Source organism: Spinacia oleracea, chromosome 6 (genome assembly GCF_020520425.1).
Source record: "Spinacia oleracea cultivar Varoflay chromosome 6, BTI_SOV_V1, whole genome shotgun sequence".
NCBI lineage: Eukaryota > Viridiplantae > Streptophyta > Magnoliopsida > Caryophyllales > Amaranthaceae > Spinacia > Spinacia oleracea.
The window spans coordinates 14,873,454-14,885,712 of NC_079492.1; the positions used below are offsets into that span (position 1 = coordinate 14,873,454).

Sequence of the window (12,259 nt, forward strand, 5' to 3'; positions counted from 1 at the left end):
ATCCTGTCCACGAATGTACAACAACTACCATGCCGAAAATTATACCTGGCTTGGAAATGAAATTCCTGTCCACGAATCAAAATAAGACGGATCTTGACTTCTATTATGCTCCCCCTGAAACAAAGTTCAATAATTAAAGTAAACAATTAAAATATTTTGTGATACATTGTTCTATTTAGGTTATTAATTCTTACCAAGAGTAGTTGTGTAAAACTATTGTTAGGGACTTGCAGATTTTGATAGTTATTCCCAAGTGCTACAATATGTTGTGGTACAATTCTTCGATCTTCTCCTTGCTAAGTAGCATCATTTAAGGAAAAAAAGCACGAAGTTATAGTTAGAATTTAAAATAAAAATATCATGGTGTGATTATAGCACTTTTTATATACCTCTGGCGGTGTATTTTCTGTATTGGAGTGATTTGACATCTTCTTCTTTCTACTTTTTCTCTGATCCGTTGATCCTTAACTATCTTTATCATGAAATTTTTCCGTCCAACTTTTCCTTCGCTTTCCTCCTTTTTTCCCCTCTTTTGGCTTCAAAGTAACATTGTTAGGAACATATGTTTGTGTTGATCCTTGTTCACTTGCAGTCCCCTCAGACAATAAGGGAGTTTCACCCCTTTCTCTTTTAAGGCTCAACAACAACTTGTCAACCTCAACACTCAAATTATTCAACCCATTCTCTAGCAGTGACGACGATTCTACAAAATTAGATGCACCAGAAGCTACTTTCACAAATTTTTGACATAAAGCTTTGTATCTACGAGTAACATCCAACCGAGGGTCCTCAAGAATAGTTCTCCCTGAGGTATCTTGCACAGTTTCAGCCTTTGCTTCTCTAGTCCAACGCTTCAAAATATATTTCCTAGGAATCAATTTAATGTTCATGGTATCAAGAACCTTCAAAGCATGAGCACATAATAACCCCAATCTTTCAAACATCTTACAACTACATGAAACTGTTTCGATCAAAGGATCACCGAACACTTGGTACTCTTTATTAATAGAGCTATCATTCTCAGGGTCTGAAATTACAACTCTATACTCAGGCGGCTTAATAATAGCAGCTGTTGACCATTCATACTCGTCTTGAAATGCTTCGAATATATTAGAAGTATATATTTGGCCAACTTGCCTAAGTAAAGGTGTTCTTCTCATCTTAATTCTTGGCAGTTTCTCCTTAGAATCAAACTCATTGTTTGTCTCATTTTGACGCTTTAGCCCCAAGACTCTCTCAAATTGTTTAAAAAACCGCATTATATCCATAGTGCATTTTAGATAATCTTTTAAATCTTTATTGAAACTTTCACTTAATTGAGTGCTACGCATCCCCAACGAAAACACATTTGTCATGTAACACTCTGCCCATTTTTCTTTTACTGCATAAATACTATCTAACCATGTACCTTTTGAGACTTTTCCACGCAATGCACTGAATGCCTCTTCAAACTCCGCCTCTTCTTTATACTCATACATACAAGCTTTGAATGCTCGAAAAACTTCCAGCCCATCACATAGCAAGTGTTTGGTTGCATTTTCAGTTATGTGCCAAGTACATAGTCCATGCCACACATTTGGCATCACCTCCGCAATAGCCTTACCCATAGCAATATCTTGGTCAGTGAAAATAGTCTTTGGCTCCTTGTTACAGTGTGTTGCTAGAAACGTTTCAAACAACCATTTAAAAGATTCTATTGTTTCATCATATAAAAGAGCCGCACCAAAAACCGTTGTCTCCCTAAAATGGTTAAACCCAACAAATACGCCAAGTGGTCTATGTTCTTTATTAGTACCAAATGTAGTGTCAAATGCAACAACATCACCAAATAAAGCATAATCAATAAGCATCTTAGCATCGGCCCAGAATATGTTAGTTATTTGCTCTTCACAATCCAATTGAATAGAATATTGGAATGAAGGGTTCTCTATTGTTTGTAAGTGGAAGTACCTGCTTCCCCATACATCAAATCTCTTTGGCGCTTACTTCGTAAATAGTTTTTATGGTCCCGATGAGTGTAGCCAAGATTGCTAGATCCACCCACATGTGCACCAATAAACTCATGCGCTGCTCTAGGTCGGATCCCAGAATCATCAGCAAGTTCAATTTCAATGGCTTGCACTTCAGATATTTTTCTTTGTGAAGACAATAGGTAGCTAGTATCTGGTGAATGAAGTATATGATTGTGTTCGGATACAAAATCATGTACTCGGTACTTCCCTGTGGCCTTAATTAAACAAATCCCCATACGAACCTTGCAACCTACTCTTTTTTCAGCTCGAGAATTGATAGTCAAATGATCTCTCTTATCAAGTGGACGGAAACCCTCTTTTGAACAGACATATCGTCTAGAAGTTACTTGTCCATCCTTAGTCTTGTTTTCATAATGCTTGCGAACATTAAAACCCAACTTCCCGCCATACTGCTGAAGGAAATAATGCCCTTGGTCCAAGTATGCATTCTATGTTAAGTCTAATAAATGCGGTTCAGTATTAATTAACAAGTTAATAATTCAGTGAGATCAAGTGAGCTGAATGCCTAGCTAGAGGCCGCTTCAGTTCAAGTGGAATTAATGATATTAATCCACAGCTTACTCTTGACTGAACCCGTAGGGTCACACAAATAGTACGTAAACGGATCAAGTATTTAATAGCATTAAATACTCCATCTATGAATATTCGGAACCGACGGATCTTGGTTTCAGTGGGAGCTAAGATCGTCACAGGCAAGGAATGAATACTCCGGAAACGATGATATTGCCGGAAACGGAAATATGGATCGTATCGGAAATATAAATATTTTCCAAGTCGTAGATGTTGCCGGAAACGGAAACATGGTACGTGTCGGAAAATATTATCGGAAATGGAAATATTGCCAGAATCGGAAATATTGCCGGAAACAGAAATATTGTCAGAATCGGAAATATTACCGGAATCGGAAAATAATTCCGGAAACGGAAATATTAAATATTTGTTCGAAACGGAAATTAATTCCGGAATCGGAAATATTAAATATTGTTCGTATCGGAAATGAATTCCGGAATCGGAAAATTTAATCGGAAGCGCATCGTACGAATAAGCATCGGACGAGGCCTGCCGGACGAGGCCCAGCACGAAGCCAGGCCATCGCCCAGCAAGCCAAGCGCGCCGCACAAACAGCCACGCCAGGCCCAGCGCAAGGCCAGGCCCAGCAGGCTGCGCGCGGCGCGCAGCGCGCGCGGGCGCTGAGTGGGCTGCTGCTCGCGCGCACGCATGGGGCCCATCGTGGCTGCCGTGCGTGTGTGTGCAAGTGTTTGTGTTCGTGCACGTTTCCTAAAACATGCAGAGTTCGGTTAATGATTAAATTCCTAATTCTATTTGATAAATTAATTAAATTAGAGTTCTTGTAGGATTCTAGGTTTAATTAATTTGTATCTGAATAGGATTTCGATTCCCTTTCCATACCGCTATAAATATGAGGCTAGGGCTCACAATTTATAACACAAGTTTAAAAGTATTCAAAGTGAGTTTTTGAGAGAAAAATTCAGTCACACATTTGCCTATAAAGTGCCGAAAATAATAGTACCTTAAGGGCGATTCTAGTTGGTCAATCTTAAGGCGGATCCGGACGTGCTGTGGACTATCTACGGAGGGACGACACTTGGAGTCCTAAAGACTTGTTCTTGTTCGGTTCGGGCGCAGCTAGGGAAGGCACGCAACAAAGAGTATGCATCTAATCTATGCTAAATGATTATGTGAATAATATGTTTTCCTGGGTTTATGGTTTTTCCGCATGATTTATGAATTGTCATATGTATCATAACCTAACAGTGGTATCACGAGCCCCTTATTATTTTCATAATCTAAATTGCATGAACATGGTTAAATATTAAAAATTTGCAAGAATTAAAAGGGGTAATTAATTTTCGTAATTGTTAATTAATTGCAAATTGCGTTTATTTAATTATACGTACGCAGTTTTTCGGCAGTTTCTTCGTTACTCATCCGAATTGAGTGATTTTTGTGTCAATTCCGCATGTAAAAAACATTCTAAAATTTTGACAAAAATAGTATTTTTCTGCCGAACCCAGAATTCTCAAATTCGAAGCCTAACTATGACTTTTCGAAGGTTTTAGTTTTTCGAATGCAAAATTTCGTAAATTTAAGATGTTAAATTAAATATTTGCGATTCTTGTTGATAAATCTTGAATTTTTGATTGACCTACTGCATATGTTTAACAAGTTTGAATGCCTAGTCTTGTTAATTATGCAATCTAATTTGTAATTATGATTAATTTGTTGAAAATTAGAATAATTTAGAATTAATTTGATTTTCATAATTAATTGTAATTTAATTAGAAACCTATGATTAAAAACCACCATAAAAATTGTAAATTTACGATAAATTTTAAATTTTTATGACCTAGGCTTGAATCCATAACAATCGGAAATCAATTGGATAATAAATTTTCGATTTTTCGCCCTAAAATTATGAAATTAATATTATTTATTAATTTGTCATTAATTTTAAATATAAATTTTAAATTTTTATGCGATTCGTTCATATAACTTGCACGCACGAAGCAATGGACGCTTCGTGTTACCCTTAAGGGGTGTTGTATAATGCGGGCATGCGACGACGAGCAAGGGAGCTCGTCGCCCGTGCGGCACGAATGCAATGAGCAAGGGCGTAGTGCACGAGCACAAGGCAGCAGCCCTGCCTTGTGTCGTGTGCCACGACCAATGGACGAATGGGCATGGGAGTAAGGCGAGCCAAGGCAGTCGCGTGTGGGCAGCAAGCGAGCTGCGCCACAACGCGCGCTGCCTCGCACAAGAGCGCGCAGCGAGCGCAAGCTCGCGTGCCACGAGCGCTGCGCCTAGCATTGCTCGCGCGCACAGCGAGCGATGTCGCCCGCCCAGCGAGCGATGTCGCGCGCCCAGCGAGCAATGGCTCGCGCGCCCAGCGAGCGATGTCGCGCGCCCAGCGAGCGATGTCGCGCGCCCAGCGAGCGATGTCGCGCGCGCACTGCGAGCGATAGCCCGCGTGCGATGAGCGCTGGCGCGCGCAGCGAGCACCAATGCGTGCGGAGGCTTGCGATAGGGATGCAGCAGCTATGCGACGAGCGCATGGGCTGCGCGCACATGGCCAGCAATGGCTGTGTGCGTGCGGCCCATGGGCGTGCAACGCGTAGGGTGTTTGCGTTACGATTAGATCGTTCTGAATGTTTAATTTGAAAATTTCAGTTCACGTAATTTTAATTAATTTTAAAATTAATAATTTAAATTATTTTCTTGGATTTTAATTTTGAATATTATAATTATAATAAATGTTATTTATTCTAATTATTTTACTAAAATTAAAATCATGAATTAATTTAAATGCGACTGAAATTAAATTAAACTTTTTGGATTCAATTATAAATTTATATGAGCTTTAAATTTTAATTAAATTTGTATGTTTCCGGTTAGACTAGAAATACATTTTTATGTTTAAAATTGGTAAAGCATATGAATTTATTGGTTTAAGTGGGAGCGTTTTTTAGTCATAAACTCTTGATTAGGTCTACAAATCCTTAAGGTTAAAACAACTTGATTAGAATTAATAAGGACTGAATAATTGGTAGATTATTGGTGCCCTTGATTAATTGCTGCAAATGTTTACGTGATGCATAATGTGTTTTACTAACCAGCTATGTGGGCCATTCATGATAATGAATGGGTGAATGGTATATATTGTATATGTACTGTTTTGCAGGTTATGAAGTGACTAGTATGGCCCAAATAGGATAGAAAATATGGTCTGCGTACCATTAATTTGAATGTAATTGGTCTAAAGTACCAAAGTTATTTTTCAATTCAAATATGGTCTGCGAACCATCAAATAGTTGTAATTAGTTATAGCTTATCCTATTTGAAGAAAATGGTGCCTCCCACGGAGATTTTCAAGACGGACTTTGAAGTCAAAGCTTCAAGATGAAGTCGGGCCATACTAGATCACAAATATCTTATGCATGTTTTAAGTTATTTATTGTTTTAAATATGTCTTAAAATGCATGAGATCAAAAACTTGATTATGTTGCATGATTAAGGATTTTAGTTCACTTAAAATCTAACCAACATAGTAAGAGCCTTAAGTTCCAAACTTAAAAATTGAGTTAAAAGGTGCCATGCCAAAATATACACTTGCTTGGATATCCTTTACATCAATCTAGTAATAGTTTTCGCTCAGCGAGGTGTTACTTATTGGTCCTAAAGGGGCAAGGTACACAAATAATTGTGAGTACATGTTAGTTTTGGTGAAACTCAACGATATAAGTAAGGAGTCCTTTTATGTCGTGGCAAATTCGATAGGTTTACCTAATAAGTTCTTAGACGTACCTATCAACCAAGAATAGTTTCTAGACTATTAGCAAAAGGCTTTTGCTTACCTAAGATGTTCTAGGATTAAGTCGACAAACTGTGCTTAGTTCTTCAATGATTTTAGGATCTTGGAATCATTTTATTCACACCTGCCGGAACACATAATTTGAATAAAATGCTTAATAAACATTGAATTATGCATGTATGCTAGAATTTAAGTTTATTAAGAGGAACTGTGAATGGTTATTTATTTGTTTATTCTTTTCAATTGTAGTTTTTAATATGGCAAACAACAATTCATTCAACATTCGATCAATTCTCGAAAAGGAGAAGTTGAACGGGAAAAACTTCCTTGACTGGCAAAGGAACTTGCAAATAGTTCTTATGCAGGAAGAAAAGCAGTATGTCCTAGATGAGGCGATGCCCGAAGCTGCAGGCGACGGGGTCACTCAGGCAGCCCTCAATCGTTGGATTGATGCCAACAAGGATGTGAAATGTCTAATGCTCGCCACCATGAGTGCGGATCTGCAGAAAACGTTCATCAACTCAGATGCTTTCACAATCATCAGTGAGTTGAAGAACATGGTCCAAGATCTGGCTCGAGTCGAAAGATTCGAGACTCATAGGCAAATTCTTGAGACCAAGCTTAAGAAAGGCGAGCCCGTAAGTCCACATGTTCTCAAAATGATTGGACTCATTGAGAATATGAGTCGGCTGGATCAGCAATTTTCTCAGGAAATGGCTATAGACACCATCCTCCATTCTCTTCATAGCGGGTATGATCAGTTCAAACTGAACTACAGTATGAATAGTCTGGACAAAACGCTCACTGAGCTTCACGGTATGCTGAAGACCGCTGAAAAGACGCTCAAAAGTGATAAGCAGGATGTGCTTATGGTGCGTGGGGGCAAGTTCAAGAAATCTGGAAAGAAGAGGAATGCTAAGAAAGGTGGCAACAAAGCCAGCCCAACTAAGCAAACTGGCGCCAAATCTGCAAAGAGAAAGGTCAGTCAACCCACTTCTGAATCCGAATGCTTCTACTGCAAGAAGAAGGGGCATTGGAAGAGAGATTGCTTGAAGCTAAAGGAAGATCAGAAGAACGGAACAGTCGTTCCATCTTCAGGTATTTTCGTTATAGACTGTATACTTGCTAATTCAACTTCTTGGGTATTAGATACAGGTTGTGGCTCACACTTATGTTCCAATCCACAGGGACTAAGAAGAAGTAGAAAGTTAAGCAAGGGTGAAGTCGACCTACGAGTGGGAAATGGAGCACGGATTGCTGCATTAGCTGTAGGAACTTACTATTTGTCGTTGCCCTCCGGGCTAGTTTTGGAACTGGAAGAATGTTTCCATGTTCCAAGTCTTACTAAAAACATCATTTCAGTTTCTTGCTTAGATTCTAAGGGATTTTCCTTTATAATAAAAGACAATAGTTGTTCGTTTTATTTTAAAGAGATGTTTTATGGATCTGCTAGATTAGTCAATGGACTTTATTTATTAGATCACGACAAACAAGTATATAACATAAATACCAAAAAGGCCAAAAAGGATGATTCAGATCTCACCTATCTGTGGCATTGTCGATTAGGCCATATAAACTTGAAACGCTTAGAAAGACTTCAAAGGGAAGGAATTCTAGAACCATTTGACTTAGAGGATTATGGTAAATGCGAATCGTGTTTACTTGGCAAAATGACGAAGCAACCTTTCTCTAAAGTTGGAGAAAGAGCAAATGAACTATTGGGTTTAATCCATACAGATGTATGTGGACCAATGAGTACAAATGCTAGAGGTGGTTTCAGCTACTTTATCACTTTCACTGATGACTTCAGTAGGTATGGTTATGTCTACCTAATGAAGCATAAGTCTGAATCCTTTGACAAATTCAAGGAATTTCAGAGTGAAGTAGAGAATCAATTAGGCAAGAAGATTAAGGCACTGCGGTCTGATAGAGGCGGTGAATATCTGAGCTATGAATTTGATGACCATCTGAAAGAATGTGGAATTCTATCAGAATTGACTCCTCCTGGAACACCACAATGGAACGGTGTGTCAGAACGGAGGAACAGAACCTTGCTAGACATGGTCAGGTCAATGATGGGTCAGGCCGAACTTCCATTAGAATTTTGGGGACATGCACTAAATACAGCTGCACTCACTATAAATAGAGCTCCGTCTAAAGCTGTCGAAAAGACTCCATACGAATTATGGTTTGGAAAGCCTCCAAATGTGTCTTTTCTTAAGATTTGGGGATGTGAAGTATACGTCAAACGATTAATTTCAGACAAACTTCATCCAAAATCTGACAAATGTATCCTTGTGGGCTATCCAAAGGAAACAAAGGGGTATTACTTCTACAATACATCTGAGAACAAAGTGTTTGTTGCTCGAGATGGTGTCTTTTTGGAGAAAGATCACATTTCCAAAATGACAAGTGGGAGAAAAGTAGACCTCGAAGAAATTCGAGTCGAACAACAAACTCTAGAGAATGCTCAAGATGACATTCAGGATGAAACTCAGAGATCTTTAGAAGAATCTGGTGAGAATCATGGTCAATCTAGAAATGTTACCCCGCGTAGATCGCAAAGATATAGATCTCAACCGGAAAGGTACTTAGGTATTTTGACGAACGAGAGCTATGACGTTCTATTACTTGAAAGTGATGAACCTGCGACTTACAAGCAAGCTATGACGAGCCCTAGCTCCAAGCAATGGCAAGAAGCCATGCAATCTGAATTAGACTCCATGTCTGAAAACCAAGTATGGGATTTGGTCGATTTGCCAGATGGCTACCAAGCCATTGGAAGCAAATGGGTTTTCAAACTGAAAAAGGACAAGGATGGGAAACTTGAAGTTTTCAAAGCTAGATTGGTTGCAAAAGGTTACAGGCAAGTCCACGGTGTGGATTACGATGAAACCTTTTCACCAGTTGCAATGCTAAAGTCTATTCGAATAATGTTAGCAATCGCTGCATATTACGATTACGAAATATGGCAGATGGATGTCAAAACTGCTTTCTTAAACGGCGTTTTAACAGAAACTGTGTTTATGACACAGCCTGAAGGTTTTGAGGATCCAAAGAATGCTAAAAAGGTATGCAAGCTAAAGAAGTCAATCTACGGATTGAAGCAGGCATCCAGGAGCTGGAATATACGTTTTGATGAAGCAGTCAGTGACTTTGGTTTCATCAAGAACGCGGACGAATCTTGTGTATACAAGAAGGTCAGTGGGAGCAAAATTGCTTTCCTAGTATTATATGTCGACGACATATTGCTTATCGGAAATGACATTCCTATGTTGAACTCTGTCAAGATTTGGCTTGGGAAATGTTTTTCGATGAAGGATCTAGGAGAAGCACAGTACATATTGGGCATCAAGATTTACAGAGATAGATCTAAAAAGATGATTGGACTTAGTCAAAGCACTTATATCAATAAGGTGCTTGATAGGTTCAAGATGGCGGACTCCAAGCGAGGCTACCTACCCATGTCTCATGGAATGACTCTAAGCAAGACTCAGTGCCCAAAAACACTTGATGAGCATAGACGAATGAATGGGATTCCATATGCATCATTGATTGGTTCAATAATGTATGCTATGATATGTACACGCCCGGATGTTGCGTACGCACTCAGTGCTATGAGCAGATACCAGTCAGACCCAGGAGAGGCGCATTGGACTGCTGCCAAGAACATTCTGAAGTACCTGAAAAGGCACAAAGATGACTTCCTGGTCTATGGTGGAGATGATGAATTAATTGTTAAAGGCTATACGGACGCAAGTTTCCAAACCGACAAAGATGATTTCAGATCACAGTCTGGGTTTGTCTTCTGCCTCAACGGAGGAGCAGTAAGCTGGAAAAGTGCTAAGCAAAGCACCATTGCGGATTCTACAACTGAAGCGGAGTACATTGCTGCACATGCATGAAGCAGCAAAGGAAGCTATATGGCTAAGGAAGTTCATAGGAGAACTTGGTGTAGTCCCCTCCATTAAAGGACCAATAGCCCTGTATTGTGATAATAACGGAGCTATTGCACAGGCAAAAGAGCCTAGACACCACCAGAGAGTCAAGCATGTACTTCGTAGATTTCACCTTCTACGAGAGTTCGTTGAAAGAAAAGAAGTCGAGATAAGCAAAATTGGAACTGATGACAACATATCAGATCCATTAACTAAACCTCTGCCGCAGGCGAAGCACAACTCGCACACTGCAGCTATGGGAATCAAGCATATTGGAGAATGGCTTTGATGTCTCTGTTTAATGTTTTAAAGTTTTAGAGTTTAAATCTTTGTAAAACATTATTGGTTAATCATTCACAATAAATGAAAAGAATTCATTTTTCCATTTAATTTGTGGTTTATTAAATGATGAGTCCCTTCAATTTGACGATATATTCAAGATAGACTGTCAGGACCAGTCCTGTGACTAAGAAATGTCCATCAAGTGAACTTGAATGTCAAAGGTTGAAAATGGTCCCTAATCGGAGTTTTCTATAAAATTGGACGCATAGAAAACGTTAGACGATTAGAATGCAAGATGACTAGTAGTTCTGTTTCTTGAACTATGTGGACATGGCAATGTCATAATCATTTGCATAGATACTTACTTTGGGAAGACTAGTATCGGACGAGACCTATGAAACTTTACTGTAAGAGATGAAAGTCTGTCATAAGTAAATTTCATTAAATTATTAGACACTAAATCCTCAATACCTGAGTGATTTGAGATTACTTGTTTGAGAACTGGTTGCTTTGACGTTGACCAACCGTCGCACCGTAAAAGGAGGCTATAAAGGCAACGCTCAGGTAATCACCTATCAAACGAAGTCTAATCTCAAGATCGCAAGATTGGGATTGTCCTCCCATAAATCGGGATGAGATGCTTAAAAGTTGTACAAGGCCACTCGGAGAGCTAGAAACTGTGAAATGCATGGCCGTGCTCGGATGAATCATAGGCTATGATTATCTGTTTATTTGATCAGTTGAACTCTGAAACCGAGGAACACCTCTGGACATAATAAGGATGACAACTCTTACCTTATGTTCAAGAGCAAGCATCGAGCGACAAAGGAATTAGGAAACGCACACTTGTCCCTAAGGACAAGTGGGAGACTGAAGGAAATAATGCCCTTGGTCCAAGTATGCATTCTATGTTAAGTCTAATAAATGCGGTTCAGTATTAATTAACAAGTTAATAATTCAGTGAGATCAAGTGAGCTGAATGCCTAGCTAGAGGCCGCTTCAGTTCAAGTGGAATTAATGATATTAATCCACAGCTTACTCTTGACTGAACCCGTAGGGTCACACAAATAGTACGTAAACGGATCAAGTATTTAATAGCATTAAATACTCCATCTATGAATATTCGGAACCGACGGATCTTGGTTTCAGTGGGAGCTAAGATCGTCACAGGCAAGGAATGAATACTCCGGAAACGATGATATTGCCGGAAACGGAAATATGGATCGTATCGGAAATATAAATATTATCCAAGTCGTAGATGTTGCCGGAAACGGAAACATGGTACGTGTCGGAAAATATTATCGGAAATGGAAATATTGCCAGAATCGGAAATATTGCCGGAAACGGAAATATTGTCAGAATCGGAAATATTACCGGAATCGGAAAATAATTCCGGAAACGGAAATATTAAATATTTGTTCGAAACGGAAATTAATTCCGGAATCGGAAATATTAAATATTGTTCGTATCGGAAATGAATTCCGGAATCGGAAAATTTAATCGGAAGCGCATCGTACGAATAAGCATCGGACGAGGCCTGCCGGACGAGGCCCAGCACGAAGCCAGGCCATCGCCCAGCAAGCCAAGCGCGCCGCACAAACAGCCACGCCAGGCCCAGCGCAAGGCCAGGCCCAGCAGGCTGCGCACAGCGCGCGCGGGCGCTGAGTGGGCTGCTG

At 39.5% G+C, this 12,259-nt stretch overlaps 1 protein-coding gene across 1 annotated transcript; it reads right to left on the reverse strand.

Annotated features, from left to right (window-relative positions):
* Window positions 1-464: 464 nt before the first annotated feature.
* On the reverse strand, window positions 465-2,248 carry LOC110805282 (protein FAR1-RELATED SEQUENCE 5-like). The gene is made up of 2 exons (XM_022010877.2): window positions 1,951-2,248; window positions 465-1,885 (listed from the first exon to the last, which is right to left on the reverse strand). The coding sequence occupies exons 1-2, from the start codon at window positions 2,246-2,248 to the stop codon at window positions 465-467; spliced, it is 1,719 nt and encodes a 572-aa protein (XP_021866569.2).
* Window positions 2,249-12,259: the final 10,011 nt, after the last annotated feature.

Coding starts and splice junctions, on each gene's coding strand:
- LOC110805282 (XM_022010877.2), bottom strand. CDS start 2,248: ATGGGGATTTGTTTAATTAAGGCCACAGGGAAGTACCGAGTACATGAT. Junction 1,886..1,950: donor TTTGATGTATGGGGAAGCAG/GTACTTCCACTT, acceptor TGGATTGTGAAG/AGCAAATAACTAACATATTC.